This window comes from the organism of the source record quoted next (genome assembly GCF_019968985.1).
Source record: "MAG: Porospora cf. gigantea B chromosome Unknown PgB_NODE_3_length_148095_cov_126.465, whole genome shotgun sequence".
NCBI lineage: Eukaryota > Apicomplexa > Conoidasida > Eugregarinorida > Porosporidae > Porospora > Porospora cf. gigantea B.
The window spans coordinates 1-18,009 of NW_027178988.1; the positions used below are offsets into that span (position 1 = coordinate 1).

At 54.1% G+C, this 18,009-nt stretch overlaps 9 protein-coding genes across 13 annotated transcripts; 3 read left to right on the forward strand and 6 right to left on the reverse strand.

Annotated features, from left to right (window-relative positions):
• Positions 1-486: 486 nt before the first annotated feature.
• On the reverse strand, positions 487-1,042 carry KVP17_000403 (uncharacterized protein; the record flags this gene model as incomplete). Of its 2 annotated transcripts, XM_068521103.1 has the most annotated exons (2): positions 487-987; positions 1,016-1,042. In XM_068521103.1, 2 exons carry the CDS (start codon positions 1,040-1,042, stop codon positions 487-489), a joined length of 528 nt encoding a protein of 175 aa, XP_068374635.1. The 2 variants fall into 2 exon arrangements, with proteins under 2 accessions (XP_068374635.1, XP_068374634.1); XM_068521102.1 differs by lacking the exon at positions 1,016-1,042 and having other exon boundaries at positions 487-942.
• Positions 1,043-1,124: 82 nt separating this feature from the next.
• Positions 1,125-4,851, forward strand: KVP17_000382 (uncharacterized protein; the record flags this gene model as incomplete). The annotated part of the gene is made up of 2 exons (XM_068520920.1): positions 1,125-3,263; positions 3,304-4,851. 2 exons carry the CDS (start codon positions 1,125-1,127, stop codon positions 4,849-4,851), a joined length of 3,687 nt encoding a protein of 1,228 aa, XP_068374598.1.
• Positions 4,852-5,075: 224 nt separating this feature from the next.
• Positions 5,076-9,316, forward strand: KVP17_000385 (uncharacterized protein; the record flags this gene model as incomplete). Its single annotated transcript, XM_068520954.1, has 2 exons — positions 5,076-6,506; positions 6,554-9,316. 2 exons carry the CDS (start codon positions 5,076-5,078, stop codon positions 9,314-9,316), a joined length of 4,194 nt encoding a protein of 1,397 aa, XP_068374603.1.
• A 129-nt stretch (positions 9,317-9,445) lies between these two features.
• On the reverse strand, positions 9,446-12,307 carry KVP17_000351 (uncharacterized protein; the record flags this gene model as incomplete). Its single annotated transcript, XM_068520687.1, has 1 exon — positions 9,446-12,307. One exon carries the CDS (start codon positions 12,305-12,307, stop codon positions 9,446-9,448), a length of 2,862 nt encoding a protein of 953 aa, XP_068374531.1.
• A 55-nt stretch (positions 12,308-12,362) lies between these two features.
• KVP17_000383 (uncharacterized protein) lies at positions 12,363-12,701 on the reverse strand (the record flags this gene model as incomplete). Of its 2 annotated transcripts, none has more annotated exons than XM_068520940.1 (1): positions 12,363-12,701. In XM_068520940.1, one exon carries the CDS (start codon positions 12,699-12,701, stop codon positions 12,363-12,365), a length of 339 nt encoding a protein of 112 aa, XP_068374600.1. The 2 variants fall into 2 exon arrangements, with proteins under 2 accessions (XP_068374600.1, XP_068374599.1); XM_068520939.1 differs by having other exon boundaries at positions 12,363-12,683.
• A 15-nt stretch (positions 12,702-12,716) lies between these two features.
• On the reverse strand, positions 12,717-14,491 carry KVP17_000389 (uncharacterized protein; the record flags this gene model as incomplete). Of its 3 annotated transcripts, XM_068520982.1 has the most annotated exons (2): positions 12,717-13,803; positions 13,830-14,491. In XM_068520982.1, the coding sequence occupies 2 exons, from the start codon at positions 14,489-14,491 to the stop codon at positions 12,717-12,719; spliced, it is 1,749 nt and encodes a 582-aa protein (XP_068374613.1). The 3 variants fall into 3 exon arrangements, with proteins under 3 accessions (XP_068374613.1, XP_068374614.1, XP_068374612.1); XM_068520983.1 differs by lacking the exon at positions 13,830-14,491 and having other exon boundaries at positions 12,717-13,607; XM_068520981.1 differs by lacking the exon at positions 12,717-13,803 and having other exon boundaries at positions 13,826-14,491.
• A 118-nt stretch (positions 14,492-14,609) lies between these two features.
• KVP17_000353 (uncharacterized protein) lies at positions 14,610-15,218 on the forward strand (the record flags this gene model as incomplete). The annotated part of the gene is made up of 1 exon (XM_068520703.1): positions 14,610-15,218. One exon carries the CDS (start codon positions 14,610-14,612, stop codon positions 15,216-15,218), a length of 609 nt encoding a protein of 202 aa, XP_068374535.1.
• Positions 15,219-15,250: 32 nt separating this feature from the next.
• On the reverse strand, positions 15,251-16,354 carry KVP17_000362 (uncharacterized protein; the record flags this gene model as incomplete). Its single annotated transcript, XM_068520811.1, has 1 exon — positions 15,251-16,354. One exon carries the CDS (start codon positions 16,352-16,354, stop codon positions 15,251-15,253), a length of 1,104 nt encoding a protein of 367 aa, XP_068374556.1.
• Positions 16,355-16,894: 540 nt separating this feature from the next.
• KVP17_000414 (uncharacterized protein) lies at positions 16,895-17,890 on the reverse strand (the record flags this gene model as incomplete). Its single annotated transcript, XM_068521305.1, has 1 exon — positions 16,895-17,890. The coding sequence occupies one exon, from the start codon at positions 17,888-17,890 to the stop codon at positions 16,895-16,897; it is 996 nt and encodes a 331-aa protein (XP_068374649.1).
• Positions 17,891-18,009: the final 119 nt, after the last annotated feature.

An 18,009-nucleotide genomic window follows, 5' to 3' on the forward strand; every position in this document is an offset into this window, starting at 1 on the left:
ACAACCTAAGGAAAGACTAAGATGGGAGGCTAATCAGGGAGGGCGTCAAGGATGATATCAATACGGAATCACTGATCTCTGTGATTAAACATCTCGTTCGGCTGATCATTCCAGAATGAATCTTACTACCAGGAGGCCTTGTCGCTGACTACATGATCGATAGGTCTAATGGGAAGTATCCTAAGGGTGTTGCGATAAGGATGATACATCATGCACCATTCCGACTCTTGTTGGGACATCTTGGGATGATTTTTTTTTACCAGACTTCAATGAGGACTTTTAGGATAGAGCTGATTATGTGTCCTCACTTACCAGACTGGTTACATTTGTCCCTGGCTGCATCTCGTGAGGGAGACTGTAGGGAGTACAAGTGATCGGTTGCATCAACCAATTTATGCAGCTCTCTAATACGTGTGTTCATGCTACTACGATGACAATAGCACTACGGCTGATTATTTCTGTGGGTTATTAGATGAGGGATGAAATCTAGTCTTCAGACTGCATTCTCTGGTCAGCGTTCTTCGCTGCATCAGTACCCGCAAGAAGCTCAACGATTTTCAGAGCGAAGTCGAGTGCGTCTCCTGGACCGCTGGCGGTCAGCACCCCATCTGCGTAGAATACTCCTGCGCGTCGGCTGACTACCGCCGCGCCCCAGCAGTCCACAAGGCGAAGCATTGCCGGGGGCGGAAGCATTGTCGAGGGCGCTCCAATGGCGGCAATTAGACGACCTTCGATCGCCTGTGCTCGAAGAAGCGCCTGCAAGTGTTTGGACTTGAGAAGGCGCTGTGCTCCTCGCTTACCGCCAGTAATCACAATCGCGTCGAATTGGTCGCGCGTCTCAGATATCAGTGCGTCCGCCACGACGTTCAAGCGGTGCGATGCCTTTACCAGCATGCTACCTTCAATGCTGCCCACCACAACCTTGAAACCTGCCCGGCCCATCACTGCCACGCAAGTTGCGACCTCATACTCGTCCACATAGTTCGCCTACGTTCAAACCTGCCAGGAATCTCACAACACAAACCAGAACACTCTTGTCCATCACAAAACCAACTGCACCCAAACCATTCATGTTACATCTGCTACACTACCCATCTGAGTTCTGAAAACATCCGATTTTCCTTATGGAGGCAGCTGAACGACCCCAGAGAAAGGAGAAGGAGAGGAAGGCGTCAAGCAGAAGCGCAAGCAAGACGTCAAGCAGAAGCGCAAGCAAGAAGGCCATCAAACGGTCCAAGAAGCGCGTGGACCGTTTCGTTCCTGTTTCGTCAGAGGAACGGGCCCTGGTGAAGTCCACCGACGCTCCCGAGGTTCTGAGCGGATCATCAATAAGCAATCGAGATGTCCTGGCCACAGGGGCCTGGCTTGTCGCCCATTCAGCGACAGTACCAGTGGAAACAGCAGTCAGGCTGGTCAAGGCCATGATCTCGAAGTTCAACTGGGTCCGTGCTGCGCTAGCCCCGCATAGATTTGGGGTTGACTCCAAAACACAGGAAGGCATGGAGCGTATCGGTATCGACCTGTCTGCCCATGACCAGAGCAACGAACTCGGCATCTTCAGGGGTTTGCTCGCAGACATCTCCACCTCTCCACTGGGGGACCCACTGCTGGACTATATCACGAAAGGACTTGTAACCGCCCTGACGTCGCTAATCGACTCTGATGTGGCAAGCGCCGACCTTCAGAAGACCGTCGGCATTCCTGGTGTTACCTTTAAGGGCACGAAACTTCAGTTCGCAAACCGCAATCATCTTCGCATCAGCCTCCAGAACCTCCTAAAGTTTGCGGAGGAAGGCGTAAAGTTCGCTGGTGACGAGCACACCATGGTTCACGAAGTCTTCAAGCGGCATCCACGGTACAAGGAGAAGGCGGGTAGAGGCGTACGGTATTACACTGTCGGTCAGAACTCGGACGCCCACACGGAGTCAGCCCGCGCCTTCCTTGCTGTGCGCAAGGACGGCAGCTCCGTGGACTTTAGCTACTTAAAGTGCCTTCAGTTCATTCCCGACACGACGCTCGGCATCGTCGACGAGGTTTGCGACACGTTGATGCGTCTTACGGAGGTGAATCCGCGATGTGTAGGGAGTGTTCGCCACTCATTACGGAGCGGGGTGCCGTTTGTGGGACCTTCAAGCAACATCGACACGCACTCCTGCTACCACAAAGCCCTGTTATGGTTCGCCAGGGCCTCGAGCACTCTACGTCCCTGTGTGATGCAGATTGTCGTGCAGAACCTGGTGAAGATCGATATGATGGCCGTGGATAAGCACCGCGATCGGACTGTTGACATGCGTTCTTTTCAGGACTGGGTGGAGAAGCAGAAACCATTGTGGCTAAAAAAGATTAAGGCTGGAAAGCTGACCATTGAACGCATGAACGCCATTCTGGCCGACCAGGGTCGCCTTAAGGCCGCCTTCCTGAAGACGTTATCCCACCACGATAAGAATCCTTACCGCTCCCTGCTCACAGAGCTATTCAGGCAACTTCACGTCTTCTGCACCAAAACCATCAGTGAACTGGAGCAACAAGACGCCCCGCCTGGCCTCGCAAGAGAGGCTCTACGGGTGCTCTCTGATGACTCGGGAGCGAGCTCCACCTCGCTGACGACTGAGACGGAGGTAGAGGCCACTTCTGTCCCCGGCTTGGTGAGGCGAACTATGGCTGACATCTTTTACTTCGAACTCCTACACGTGTTTTTAAACTCTGTTGTTGGCGACACCTCGACTCGCCACGTGCCATTTCTATTACTCTATATGGCTGGGCAGAAGTTCGAATGGATGACCGAGACATTCAACCGGCTTTTCGGGCTCTTGCTCAATTCCACGTCGGACTCTACACTATGCGTTCAAGCGTCGCGGTACCTATGCTCCCTTGTAGTCTCTGCGAAGTACGTGAACGACGTCTACATTCGGAACAGTGCGTATTATTTTCTGGACTCCGCTGAGCAATTCAATCGGACATGCTCAGAGGACCCCAAGATTCGAGACATGGTGGACAACGGCGACCTAAGCACCATATACCGTACCAACCACTTCTTCACCCTGCATTTGGAAGTCGTATCGGCGGTAGCTTTGATTCTCTACGCTCGTATTGACCAAATGACCTCGACCCCTGTGAAGCAGAACAGCCGCTCACACTCATCCGTACGCAATGCTGCAACTGTTACGGCGGAGCGTTTGGCTGCAGTACTGGTAGCGCCCACCCGGGTGGCTGACCACCTGAACAGCGTGCTGCTGACCCGCCTGTGGTCGCTGCTGGCGAAGGTGAGCTACATATTCTTCCTCTTTGGTTCATAGCTTTCAGATCGAGGACGTTCCTGCCTTCGTCACACTGTCATCTGTGCTGAAGCCGTACGTTCGTCCCGCGGACATGGACAAAGGTATCGCCTCCGAAACCTGTTTCCGGCGTCTACCTTTTTTCAAGTGCCCGTTCAAGGAGATTGGCAGCTTTTTCAAATCGGTGCACGTTTTCGTGGATCATTTCGAGGCCCATAGAGGCGAGACCATTCCAGACGAGTGGGTGTTGGTTCGTCCCGCAAGCAAGCAGGAGTTGACTCCCGACGAGTCAACTTCGTCTCTCGCACGCCCCGGGCAGACGTCGGAGGCACCGTCTGCTGGTGTTGCGAGCGGCGAGGCGGCACAGACCTCACTCGAAGACCTCGGAGAGAAGTCTGTCAAAGACCTCACAGAGGAGTCTGTCAAAGACCTCGTGACTCCGCAGCCGTCGGAGTCGCTCAAGAACTCACCTTCAGTTCCACCTGCCGTGAACTCGCCAAACAGAGAGCTGTCGCTGAGCAAGTCCTCGTCGCCGTTCAGTGAGGCCCCCTCCCCTGCCTCGACGCACTACCCATCCCCAGTAGTCTCGTCCACTGACGAAGGCACTGCTGAACCGCCGCATAGCGACGCCCAGAAGCCTGTCAGTGATATTTACGCTCACGACACGGATGACAGTTTGGAAGCGGAGCTGGCCCTCAGTAGACCTGCCGTGTACGATGAGAAGGGGCCTCCACTCAAGCGACGGAAGCTAGACGTGTGCAGGGCAGACGTGGTGACCTTTGCACCTCTCGACGACGACGACTCCGATTTCCGTAAACAGGTTGTGCTGAGGTTGGACGGTGCCGACGCAACTCTAGCGCGCCTCCTCAGTCAAAATGCGGACCTGGAGATTGCCATTTCGCGCCTCTCTGCGGCGTTGTCCTCCGTGGTGGACGAGGCTGCGGCGAGCAGAGAATGGCGGAAGGCGACCGCTTGGGCTCAGAGTGCTGAGGTTCTGGGAGTGAAGGAGGATCTGCGAGAGGGCTTACATAAGGTTTCAGGGGAGGTGGCTGAACTCGGCACAGCTACGCAATCCCTGGCTACGAGGTCATGCGAGGCGCACAGAGAACTGATGTCATTGGTAGATTCCGGAACTCAAATGTCTCGGCTTACTTTCAAGGTCAAGGACAACACGAAAACAGCTGACCAAGAGGGCGCCAAAGTTGACCACCACCACAAGAAGAAGAAGGAGAAGAGGGTGGATATTGGGGGCACCGAGGCCCTCTCGTCGTTCCTATTCACCGCCGAAGATATTGCCAACGCTTTCGACAGCATTTTGGGTAACGACCCACAGGGAGACGGTGAATCAATCGAAAGTGAGCAGCAGCTTCGGGTAGCTGTAGGTAGTCGACTGCCTAGTCGTGCACCCTCATTGGAGTCCGATTTCGTTTTACCAGTTTCTCCTCACGATCTGCTGGCAGAAGACCCTGACCTGGACAACTTCACCACGTCTCCCGCGTCAAGACAGTCACCTTTCAAGCGGACCAAATCGACTGAATCGTTCTTGGAGTCATTGTTGGAGTCGACTACACTTTGATGTCTGCGTAGATTTCAGTGCTGCAGCTTTCAGTGGTTCTTCTCATTTATCTGTGCTTGACAGCTTTCAATGATTCTTCCCATAACCAAGCGAAGTTCATGCCTTTGTAACAAAGCTGACCTCTGGCAAAACACTGAAACGGCGCTAACCTTCGGAGATCCATATCTATATGTTTAGCACATCTTTATGAATATTTCTACAAATATCATATTTTCGTTGTGAGTATGAAGATTGCCCCTCAACATCCGGCGGCCTTCGATACACGAACTCTGGTTCTAACGGCATCATCTCAGTTCCCGATCGGCCACTGGGATGAGAAGTCCGCGCAAGCAAATGACGACGCGAACTTTGGCACATGGGACCCAACAGGCGGATGTCGCCCCAAGGAATACGCCCAGCCAGGTCGCCAAGGTCATCAGCAGCCCCGATCTCGCAACCCTAGACAGGGGCCTCGCAACACTAACTTCCGACCTATCACAGGGGAAAGGTCTCCGAGTTTCAACCCTATGCCTGATACAATGGCAAGGCCTCAGGGCAGCAGCCCTAGACCTCGCGCCATAGGAAGGCCCCCGGTCATGACTATGCCCCTGGATATGACTCGGCCTCCTCCACCTATGGGACATCCTGGTTTCAACATGGTCCGACCCCACGGAGAGCCGCTGGTCGGGATGCCCTTCCGGCCGAGCCCTCTTATGGCGCCTCCGCTGCTTATGCAGATGTCCAGACCTCCTCCAAGGGGGGGGAGGCCGGCGGCGCCGTTTTTTGGAGGTCCCATGGAGGCCATGCCTAGAAATCCTCTCTCCATGGATTTCATGCCGCTGACGCACCCTGCGTCGCAGCCAGTGTCTTCAAGGCATACGTTGTCTTACTCGGAAGCCGAGTGCTCTCCAGTAGTGTTGGACCCGTCTTCCATTAGAATGCCGGAAGAGTTGGAGCTGACAGCGGAGCAGCGGGCTTTCTTCGCTAGTTGCAAATCGCAACCCTCGGGTGCTGAGGCCGCCAGAGCGCCTTCACCTGCAGCCGCCAGAGCGCCTTCACCTGCAGCCGCCAGAGCGCCTTCACCTGCGGCCGTCAGAACGCCTTCACCTGTGGCACCTATTACTCACTCCTTGGCTGATTCCAATTTATCGTACCCCCCTATTGCTCGAGGATCGTCTCCGTCTCTGTCGCTGTCGTCCTCAAACTCCTCCCGCCAAAGCGACTTTCTCCAAACTTCCCTCAAGTTTCCCTCTGAGACCGAACAGGCGCAAGCTCCATCGGTCCAAGCCGACCTGTCTGACTTCCACTGCCCGTCCCTCAAGACTTCCACTGGCTCGTCTCGGTCAAGAGAAATGATGTCCTTGTCCTCAGGCGACTCCAGATCGGAGTCAGAACAATCGGAAACGTCCTCGAGTCGGTCGTCCAATCTGTCCTCCAATCTGTCGTCTTCACCGATACAGAAGAAATCCAAGCACAGTCGGCCAAAAAAGTCACATCTTGACGCAGTCAGTGAGGCGGACTTCCCTGCGCTGGCTCATGTTGATCGGCATACCCTTCTGTCTGTAGACAGCAGCAGCAGTTCCAGGTCGAAGGCACCTAAAGGTTCCTCCGCGCGACAGAAGAATGCGAAATCTGTTATCCAAGAAGTCAAGCAGGACTTTTGCTCGAAACTTGGCGTAGGTGCCTGTCGTTACTTGTAGTTTCCGGCATTATGTTTTCCCAGCTATCTATTCCCTTTGCGACTCTTCCTACTCAGACCAAGACGGCAATTTACGGCCTCAAGCGGTTGGTGAACCCCGAACCAACCGACGCCGCCGACTTGGCAAAGCAAAACATCACTGCAAAGCACGACCGCAATCGCAACGATTACGACAAACAACGGGTGGAGGTGAACCGCATTCGAGACTGTGTTGTCGAACAGTTGAATGACACAGACGCGACGTACTCCGACGACGCCCTGGCGTTACGCCTCGGACCGAGCGACTTTCAAGCGGCGACGGTTGTCATGAAGCCTGTAGAGGTGGAGGAGCCAGAGCCAGAGCCGGTAAAGCTCAGCAAAAGCCAGATGAGGAAACGACGTAAGGAGGGAAAGAAGAGATGCCTTCCTGACTCTAATGTGCCCGCTCGTTCTGAGAACTGCCCCGACGTCCGTCCTACGGTGCTGCAAGCCACGCCTGCATCCCTAGCCCCACAGAAACCCGAGGACGATGACGGCTATTACCTGGAGCTAACAGGGGACTACGAGGAGCCGATTGAGCCAGAAAAGGTTAAGGGCAAACCCCAGTTGAATGAGGAGGGCATGCCCGTTGCGGTGGATATTAAGCTACGCAAACGACCCCCCTTCCGTCCAATCGACCGTAACAATCCTGCATCGCTGTCGATTCACAATTTGCTGACGCAAACCGTACCCATGTACTTCAGGGGATACCTTGAGGAGACAAGGCACATCCCGCTGAACACTGAGAGCAACAGGGACTACCTTGCTGCGCAGTCTCCCCCAAAGGACATGTGCTTCAAGGACTGGCTCGCCGTCACGCTGAAGCCTGAGCAGCGCTCTTTGATCCCCGACTACCTTGCTGGTCCAACGCGCGTAGCACCTTTCTTTTCTGGGATTTCCGAGCAGGAGCTCGTTTCGCTGCTGAACCTATTCACGTCTGCTGCGCCTTACCTGCTGCAGCATGGCACTCCTACAAAGAACCTTCTTGTCATTTACGGTCGTGATTTGAGGAACGAGTCCAATGAGTACGACTCTATGCGCAAGCAAGGGCTCACGCCAGAACCGTCTGACTTCCCAGAAACCAAGCTGAACAAACTTCGCAGCCAGTACAAGACCATCAACAAGTTGAGACTCCTACATTGTCAACAGATGGTTCTCCGGCTTAGACTGGTGAATCACCAGAGAAGACGGGTCATGGAAGAGCTCTACGACCTCGCAATGAAGTATCGCTCCGCCCCAGGGGTAGAGGTTCCCCCTGAGCAATTTCGGAAACTATGCTGGGAGGATCTGCTGAATCTTCGCGATCAAACCATGAAAATGCAGATGCTTATCAATGGGTACGAGGCCAAGTTGGTTTTTCTCTCGGGTCGAAAAGGCACCCGTAAGGTTCCCATGGACCCGTTCGTTCCTCGAGATAAGCAGTTCCTGAACTTCAGTCACGACGACACGCTATCACTGAAAGTGCCCTGGAACCCCAACCCCTTGCCGCGCAGTGCACACGACATATTGCCTCCTGAAAATTTCGACTGTATGAGTCAGGGCGGAGCGAACGATTGGAAGCAGATCAACGAGTGCCTTGTAGAAGGCTGCGTGAACTTGTTGGGAGTTGACGCGCAGAGTCTTCGGACGTTCTGTGAAAAGCTCAACTTCACCGGGACGCTTAACAGTGACTGCCGAGAGGTCTACCGCGCGCAGCGCTTCCTTCGAATAGCTTACTCAAAGATTATGACTGAAGTCAAGGAGTCAGCTGTGCCCGATTGGTTGAAGGAGAACCCCTTCACAGAAGAGGAAGGCATTCCCGAGGACGTTATGCGATATAAGGTGTTGGCGGCAAGGTCGAAAGGATCGGCTAAACGGACGTCACCCCTGTTACCTTTGTGGAAGTGGATGTCAGAGGAGATTGTGCCTTTGGGAGAAGAAGACATGCAGGATCTGGCATACACGGCTTGCTCTAACTTCAGCGATCTATTCATGGTCTGTCGAAAGAGTGATCCAGAATACAAGCGTGTATTGGCTTTCCTTAAGCGCCTTGAAACAGTCGATACCAACGGGTTCATGCAGCGACTAACAGAGAACGTCATCATGCCCTGTTACTCAACCATGCGACTCACGGCTTCCTCACCTCACACGAAACGCGTAATGGGCCACCTCGGGTCCACTGCGTGGAACACCACTTTGAAGGAGCTGTCTGACAGGATCAAGGTGCGTCGTGGCTACTGGAACCCCACCGACGAGGAACTCCCCGCATTTGAGTCCATAGCAAAGTTGATAGACCACAACCCGCAGTACAACCTCGCCGCCAACGGTATGCTGACGCTGGCTGGCCTATCTGCCAGCAACCAGTGGGGGTACCGCCACCAGCTGAGCAGCGCTGACTTGGCCGAGGTACGAGATCAGAGAATCAAGATGAAACGAATCGGAGATCTAACCCTCTCGGAGTTCGACGCTGAGGCTGTCGTCTCGACTTTGGAGGAGGACTTGTTGGTTGTGTATCCTGGCCCAAATGACGTCGAGATGTCCATGTTCAATCAGATCATGACGATTGTTGATGGCCACCTCAAGAACAACGGCGTATGGGTTGTAACTCCTTCAAAGTTCCGAGTACCAGGAACTCTGCTAGACAAGCTTCAGAAATGGGAATTGTCTGTGGACTACGAAGACCACACAGCGGTCCCAACCTCCTTCTACAAGTCTGAGCTGCTGCAGCTGCACCCCACAGTGCCGGTCGAGGCGGCATTAGCACCAGCACACAACGAACCTGAAAGTTGATACGTGTACATAAATGATAGATAACTAGGAGATGCATATCTGAGCATGTATAACTCCCTATTCACACGTCACAACAATATTCACATGAAGCATACCCATTCGGGATTAATCTCCAAGAGCTATAGTGACTCAGAATAGCAGCGCCAGTAGCACCGCTGACACCAAGGACGCCCCAGTTATCGCCGCCGAGTCGCCAGACCTGTGGTCTGTGATGGGAATCGTACGGTCGTAGAAGAAGTTGCCCTCGTACATGCAAGTCTGCACGTACTCCTTCGTGGTAGCCATTTCTTGTTCCATCCTTCTGGCATAGTCACTCTCACCAAGAAGGCCAGCTGCCCACTTCAGCACATGCTTCTCGTTGTAGTAGAACGATACCTGGTCCACGGACTCTTGGTTGATGGAGTACCCGACGAGGCTGTTGTTGACGTAATTCTCTCCGAAGTACACTGCCCAAGCGAGGCGCGCCTCGCTCGGAGTCATTCCCTCCTTGTCAGCGAACGTCTGCAGCTGGTCTGGCTCAATGAACCCAAAGCGGCCGGCGTTGTCCATGCCTGATTCCCAGCCTGCGCCATCCTTGATTGGGGGGAAGATGGACACGTACAGGTTCTCCTTCACCGTATCGTGGTACAGCTCATAGTCGGCGCACCGGAAAGAGAGACACTGGTCGCACTCGGAATAGGAAACGCCGTCGCAGTCGACGTGAACGCAAGTGGTATCCGTTCGATCACAGAAGTTGATGCATTGTTCACAGCTCTCATGGTAACGACGGATGAGAGATGACTTGCCCTCTACAGTCGCCACAAAGAGCATCTCATCACCTTGGTTGTGTGCCTTGTCTAGCGTGGCGCCGTACTCAGGGATCTGGTTGTCGTTGTGATCGCGGTTGTTGAGCCACCACTGGTGATAGGCTTGTAGTTGGGGGAAGATTTCGCGAAGCCAACTCTCAGCAAGCACTGTGTGTCCCTGTTTGACAAGGCCGTGGTAGACCGACTCGATAGCCCATCCAGACAGAGAAGGCTTCGTGTTCCTCTCGTTCCAGTTACCTCCGTCGCCTCCCCTCTCAGGGGACTTGTTGTAGAAGACGCAGTCGATTATCATTCCCTCGTCCTGAGGGCGGACAGTGTCGTCTGGCCTTATCTGGTGGTCGAACATAGTCATGATATTCTCGCGAGCCGTGGTCGGGTCGAAGTGCGACATGGCGGCCGCCTGCTTCCACGAATCCCAGGCCCAGACCCCAGCGAACCACGGAGCTGTCACTGAAGGTACCACCCCGGCAGAGGTGAAGGCTCCGGTCACGCCTCGCTTGTTGAGTTCTAAGGTTTCAATCGCCTTCACAGCGGTTACGGTTGCGCGTTGAACCGCATCAGGGTCGTCTACGGTGGGCTGTCGCTTCTCCACACCCTCCAGTAGAATGCGCTCCCAACGATCGACAGACGATTTCCATGCGTTCTCGACGTCAGTGCTGGTCGAGGAGACCTTGTCGTGATGCAGCTTCGCTGCTTCGAACTCCTTGTCGTTGAATGTGTAGCTGATAACATTGACGATTTCGTAGTCGCCATCCTTTGGAACCACAACCTCATCCTTGTAGTCTTCCAAGCTTGGCAGGCTACGAGTTACTACTACGCCTTCGCCCTCAGCTGACCGCACCGATCTGGTGAACATCAGGGACGCGGTCTCGTCTCCTCCATAGGAGAACATCATGTTCCAAGTATCCCGTAGCCTGGAAAACTTCCACACAAGGTGGTTTCCGTCCTTCTTTCGATAGTACCGGTTCTGATTCCAACGTGTCTGATCAGGCGTGTACCAGACGGGTAAAGCCTTGCGGCCATAGTTTTGGCACCACTTGGCCTTACCGTCTTCAGTTGCAATCATATCGGGAGTGACGCGATTTACGCTTCCATTGGCCTCTCGTTCATTGAGCACTTTGTAGCACCTATCGGTAGGGAAGATCGATCCGCTCCATGTCAGCTTGTCACCCGTCTTCAAACCCTTCACCTTCGTTTTCGTTACGCTGGTCTTGTTCTTCGAGTCATCATCGATGAACCGGACCTCGTTAGTAATGGACACGCCGCCAGACAATTCGTACTGAGCTCGAAGAAATCCGGGAAAGGAGTCGTACGTAGACGATATTACATTCTTGCCTGTGATCCGCAGTTCGTCTAGCATATCCGAAATCGCAACGATGTACTCCTCAGCCACAACGTAGGGTCCGGCGAAACCGATACGCATGTCTTTCTCGTTTGGGAGGCCGGCACCCGGCTTGTCAGCCACATTCGGCAGAGGCTTGCAGTCAGGCGAACTGGTGTCGTCCTCACCGGGCACCCACTGCTCGTACGGAAGTGTCCATCCATGCCATGACCCGTTGTCCATCAGTGGTGTGGCGGTGAGATTGCGGTTCTCGACCTCCTTCATAACGACGGGAGTGTGTTTCTTGTGCAGCACATTCTTGTGCTTCATGGCGAGTGTCGGTACGCCAGGATTCAGGGTAGGCACCTCAGTCTTTCTTTCTTCAGTCAACTGGTCGTGGTACAGCAGGTACAGCGATGCTGCAGTCCACGAAAAGTTCGAGGCTCCCTGAGTGTAGCAGTACTCAGGGTGGTAATTCTCCTGCAGAGGTCTGCCCTTGGTGCTCATGCCTGCAGCGTTGTTCAAGACCTTCCACGCCAAAGTTTTCGCCTTTTCGGGATCGCGCCTTGACATGCCTGTGAGTCCGAAGTAGACCTGGTCAATCCAGACCCGTCCTCTCCAGTAGATGTCTCCATCATACGACGGGTTACTCATAGAGGCCGTGGGCAGTGGGACCGGAGAGTTAAACTCTTGTGGGTCTAACATGACTTTGATAACCTCGTCCGCCTGCTGGTCCGTCGCAATATCAGCCCACAGCGGTGCCCAGCCCTCGCATCCTCGGCCTCTGTGAGTGAGGAGCTCCCCGGATGAACACTCCAAGGCCGCAACGCCCAACACTAAACCGAATGCTCGAACACCGACCATTCAACTGTACGTATTGAAATTTTGGAACGTTCCACTACCCCACATATACGGTTAGTTATTTGAGCCCTCTGAACGTGCCCTTTCCCTCTCGCCGCATCATCCGCTTCATCTGCACGACTTTCTGCATTGATTGACTGAGGTTGTCGTTCAGTTTGTCCAGTCGTTTGGCGCGGCGTCTCCACTCGCGCTCCTGGAGCTTGCTGTAGATACGAGCCTGCGTCCGGCGAGCGTTGATGACTTCTTTGAAGTGCCGCTGCGCCTTCTCCTCGTTTTCTTGTCTGTGCCACGCGAGCCCTGCATCCCCAGGAGACTCCACGGCGAAGTTCATAACGTCGTAGGGTGGAGGGTTGATGTCGTAAAAGCCCGCCAGTGACATCGTTGTGACTACAAACATGACTAACATTTTATGTCACTCAGAAGTCTCCCTTCGTTTCGTCGCCCTCTTAATATCGTCGGCTGGCCTCTTCTTGTCCCCCTTCATGCGGTTCAGTGTGCGCTGCGTGCGGGCCGTCTTTTGTTGAAGATGCTTGATTTCTTTGGCATTCGTCATTGGGTCCGCACGCAGCGTCATCAACTCCTTGTGGTCATGGGCCCACTCCTGTTCCAGCTCCTCCATGCTGTGCACCTTCTCGAACCCTGCTTGGCGACTAGGGCGTGTGAGCCGGCTTCGCCGGATCGAAGGCAGCGGATTCAGCAGAGATTCATCTGAGCGAGGCTTGACGTCTGGTTTCTTACTCAAGGCCGCAACTTCCTTCGCTACGGCAGCCTCGTAGGCCGCGATCTGCGGCGTGCTGCTGCTTTGTGGAGCTGTGCGGTGTCGTTGCTTGGGAACGAATGACCTGTAACGCATTCCAGAAGCGTAGTGGAACCCTTCAGGAGCCATTGATATGCCGCGAGAAGGTTTCGTCTCGGACACGTCGACAGACGTCAGGGGCATGGACCTCTTGGTTTCCACTAGGGCTAGCACGTGATGGGCACCGGCGCCAATCGCCCGCACTTTACCGGGAAACAAGGTGGGGTCCACCAGCCTGGGAAGGTTAATAGTCCCGGATTGGTCCACGCCGTTACCCAGGACCCCCTTTGTTTGGGTTCCCCACGCGTACAGTTCGCCTTGGTTGCTCAATGCATAGAGGGACTCCCCTCCAATGCCTATGAACGTCATGGGAGGCAGATCGACTCGCTCAAATGACTGCAGGCGAGTTCGGCTGGCTACATCTCGGCCAGCGATGTCCGCGAAGCCTGCGGAGAGAACGTCTCCGGCGTCGGTAAGCAGCAAACTGAGTCGTTGGCAGCCACCCATCGAGGTGACTGACGCAGGACTTACTGGCAAAGGTACCTCCACCACACCGGTGACACCCTTTTTGACACCCAGCTGACCATAGGAATTGTTACCAAAGGCCAAGAGTCGGCAATCTCCACTGCGAGTCGCGATTTTCACGAATGTGCAATTGGATCCAACGCCAACGTCCAGCACTTCGGCCGCGAAGGGTGAGAGTCTGTGTCTACCCGTTGACAAGCTCACTGGTCTGCCGTCGTGACGCAGGGCGTCAGGTCCTCTCTCTGCTGCGTCCGATCTGAGGGGTCGGTCACCACTCCGTTGCACTGGCCGAACTCATTGTTACCCCATGACAGAACCACTCTGCGACCAGTCACTTCTCGGGCCAGGCAAACTGTGTGGTTGGCTCCCGCGCAGATTTTTAGCGCCTTGGTCTCTAGGCCGAGACAGATCTTGAGAGGGGTTCGCTGTACGTCAGGGACCGCAGTCATGTCGGTGGGGCAGGTGAACGTCGTCTTCCCATGGCTGTCCCGGTAAGACCCCCACTGCCACACACTGCCATCAGCCAGGAGTACAGTGCTGTGGGAGTCTCCGGCCTGAACACTCACCACGGCAACGTCCTTGCCCTCTGTCGGAAATTTTACCGGAAACGGAACGTTGGACGGAGTATCAGATGTGCACTCTCTACCCAGGGCGCAACCGTCATTATTTCCCCAGGAGACAATACTATTGTCCTCGAGTACTGCCAAACTGTGCTGACTCCCAGCACCGATCAAGATCACTCCTTTCTTGTCGAACGCGTCATTGCAGAGAAATGGCTTCAGAGCAACTTTGCTTTCGTCAGAAATGGGCAGCTGATCACATTCTGCCGAGCCCCAGACGTAGAGGTCGCATATAGAAACGGCCATCAATTTCCCTGATTTTCAATATTCTATGTCCATTGTGAGATGTAAGTGCGCAGCACAGGCGGCTAACCGATGCTGGATGACTGATGCCGGATAAAATCGCGTTTTTCGTCTTTCGTTGATGTCGCAGCGCTACTATGACCGAGTGCTCTCCAGCTCAGGGGTATGCTCCAAGTCGTTCAACAGCGATTTTGGATCGGGTCTCTTGAAGAAGATGGGCTGGAAGGGTCAGGGCCTTGGAAAGGCGCAACAAGGCACGACGGAATGCGTCCAGAATAAGCGCCGGGCGGTGAACACCGGTCTCGGCGCCCAAACTGAGGCAGCGGAGGATTCCTCGCGCCGGTGGAACAATTGGTGGGATGACGTCTACAATCAAGCCGCAGCCAACACTCGCACCAGCGATGATAGCTCCACCGATTCCGAATCTGAATCTGTTGTCGAAAACCAACGAATCACCAGACCTTTTCGCAGAAGGGATCCACGAAAGCTAGTTCGACAAAAGGATCGAGAGAGGAGAGGGCTGGCACCTGAGGAATCGGACAAGACTCCAACGGAGGAGACAGAATCATCTGCCAAGGTTGACAAACGAAAGAAACGTAGTCGGAAAGAAAAGAAGCCGGAGTTGCAGAAAGAAACGGTACCGAAGGTTACCAAATCCAGTCTGTACGCCGTCTCCTCCTCTTCCTCGTCTTCCTTTCACGAGAAACGTCGAAAAAAGAGAAAAGCATGAGTCCTTGTTGACATTTACAGACGTGGCATTCATCATTTATTTGTGGTGACGACTATCACGCCAATCTTGTCGATGCCCACGACGAGCATGCCTGATGTATGCGGATCCTTCTTCTTTTCATCGTGGTAGTTCGGCTTCGGCATCGTCTGCACCAGGCATATGTTAAACTCACCCAGTTCCTTAAGACTGAAGGGACCAAATGTTGCCTTGTGTGCCTTGGTAACGTCAGGGGAGCCTGCTCCATCAGGTGAGATCTTTTCGAAATCGCGCATGATCTCTTCAAGATCCTCAGTGCGTTTGCTCACACAAGCCTTTCGAGTGACAGCCAGTCTGAGTCCAGGACCGATGTTCAGTCCCTCCACAGTTACCTTGACCTTGTGGCCCTGTACCACTGTTCGGAATAGGTCGTGCTTCGTTACAGCCGCAAAGCATGGTGTAGAGTGCTTGGGGCATTGGAACGCGCTGGAATCCTCAAAGTGAGCGCACTCTACGTTGTCGGAAGCGTTCCCGCTTTCGTCTACGACCTTCGAGTACTTGTAGCATTCCATGTACTCATCGCCTGGGCAGAAACCCTTAGGACAGAAGAGCGGGTACAGTTCACCCGGAGTTTTGTTTTTCTTCATATGCGCCTCAGCCTCCTCCTTCTGCTTGGGACCGAGAACTGCCTCGGGGAACCGTGACATTTCCTCTGCCCGCGATCCGAACACACTGGTGAGGGTGGCCTCCATTGCGTTGATCTTGTCGACCGCTGTGACTAGCCTTTCCTTGGCCTGCTCGAAATTGCCAATGAGGCTGGATGCCCGTTCCGTAATCTCGTTTTCCTTCTTTCCCAGCTGTGCGGAGACGTCCTGATACGACTCCGTCAAGTTCTTCAAGGACTTCTCCTTTCGAATCGTGTCCTCAGCCCTTTCCTTCAGTTCTGAGGCTTTCATCTCCACATCTTTGAGGCTGCTCTCCCGCTCGGACACAGGACTCTGTCTGGCCTTCTCGATGGCTGGATCAGCTGTCGGGCCTGCCTTTTTTATGGCTTCACTGGGCGGTTCTGTGGTGGCGGGTTCCCCGGATTTGAGTTCTGGCTTGTCATGCAGACGGAGGGCATCACCAAACAGCGCGAGAAAGAGTAATGCAGTTCTCATACTGTATTTGTGCACACAAAGTGATGAAGTTTTTCGCCGACTGCTTCCACAGGGTGTCGGGTAAATGGAAGACCTGCTCTATGGGGACGCCCTGGGTAAATGGAACACTTACTCTATGGGGACGCCCTGTGGGTGTCGGCGCATTCGTGCGTGTAGGGATGGCTAAGTTTCGGATGATTTGGCTGAATCAATCAAAGATCAAACTGCGTGTGCTAGCGAAATAATGGCACTTCTATGGATAGTACTGGCATCGCAGGTGACTGCTGCGAATCCTACCGTGGTGCTTACAAGCTCACTTCTCTCAGCGCTGTTCTTGGTGGCCATCGCTGGTCTGTGCGTGTGGAACTGGCAGAACACCATAGCTCGACGAAAACTCAGCAGGGAGGTCAAGGAGCTGACAGTGGACGTCAGCCATGCAAGCGACTTCATGAATGAAAAAAGCCTGGAGAGACCACAGAAGATATCATAAACGACCACTTCGAAAGTGACGCAAAGTTCACACGATGTAACCGATTTCAATTCATTTCGAATGTATTACACCTAAGCAGTGACATGCTTGGCCAGGTCAACAACTCGGTTGCTGTAACCCCACTCGTTGTCGTACCAGGTAACGAGTTTAACGAAGGTATCGTTCAACATGATTCCGGCTTTAACGTCGAGAGTAGAGGAGTGAGAGTCGTGCACGAAGTCCTGAGACACAACGTCCTGGTGCGTGAGACCCATAACACCAGCCATCTCCCCCTTAGAGGCCTCCTCAACAGCAGCGACGATGTCCTCGTACTTGCAGGGCGTGGACAGCTTGCAGGTGAGGTCGACAACAGATACATCAGCAGTGGGGACTCGGAAAGCCATACCGGTGACCTTTCCGTTCATCTCGGGGATGACCTTGCCAACAGCCTTAGCAGCGCCAGTGGAGGCGGGGATGATGTTGGCAGAGGCGCAACGGCCGGCCCTCCAGTCCTTTCCTCCCTTTGAGGGGCCATCCACAGCCAATTGGTTAATAGTCATGGCGTGAATAGTGGTCATGAGTGCCTCCTCAATGCCGAACTTGTCATTGACGATCTTGACGAGAGGAGCGAGGCAGTTCGTCGTACAGGAAGCGTTGGAAACCACATCCTGACCAGCGTAGGTATTGTGGTTTACACCCATGACGAACATAGGAGCATCAGCCGAGGGAGCGGAGATGATGACCTTCTTGGCGCCTCCCTTAAGGTGAGCAGCGGCCTTCTCCTGAGTCGTGAAGACACCAGTTGACTCGCAGACAACGTCAACGCCAGCAGCGCCCCAAGTGATGGAGGCAGGGTCCTTCTCGGCGAAGAACTGGACGGTCTTGCCATCGACGATGAGCTTTCCATCAGCATGAGACACGGAGCCCTTGAATTTTCCGTGAACCGAGTCGAAGCTGAGCAGGTAGACAGCGTAGGAAATGTCCATGAACGGATCATTGATGGCAGCTACCGTGACGCCTTTCTCCAAGGCAGCACGGAAGACAAGGCGTCCGATGCGTCCGAAGCCGTTGATACCAAGAGTCACCATTTGTACTTTTTGTGAATTTCTGGTTGACCGCATGCATATGTGTATGTGTTGACCCCACAGTACGGGTATGAATCGCTGTCCCCTGAACTGCGTTTGCCAGCGTGCATTCGGTGAAAATT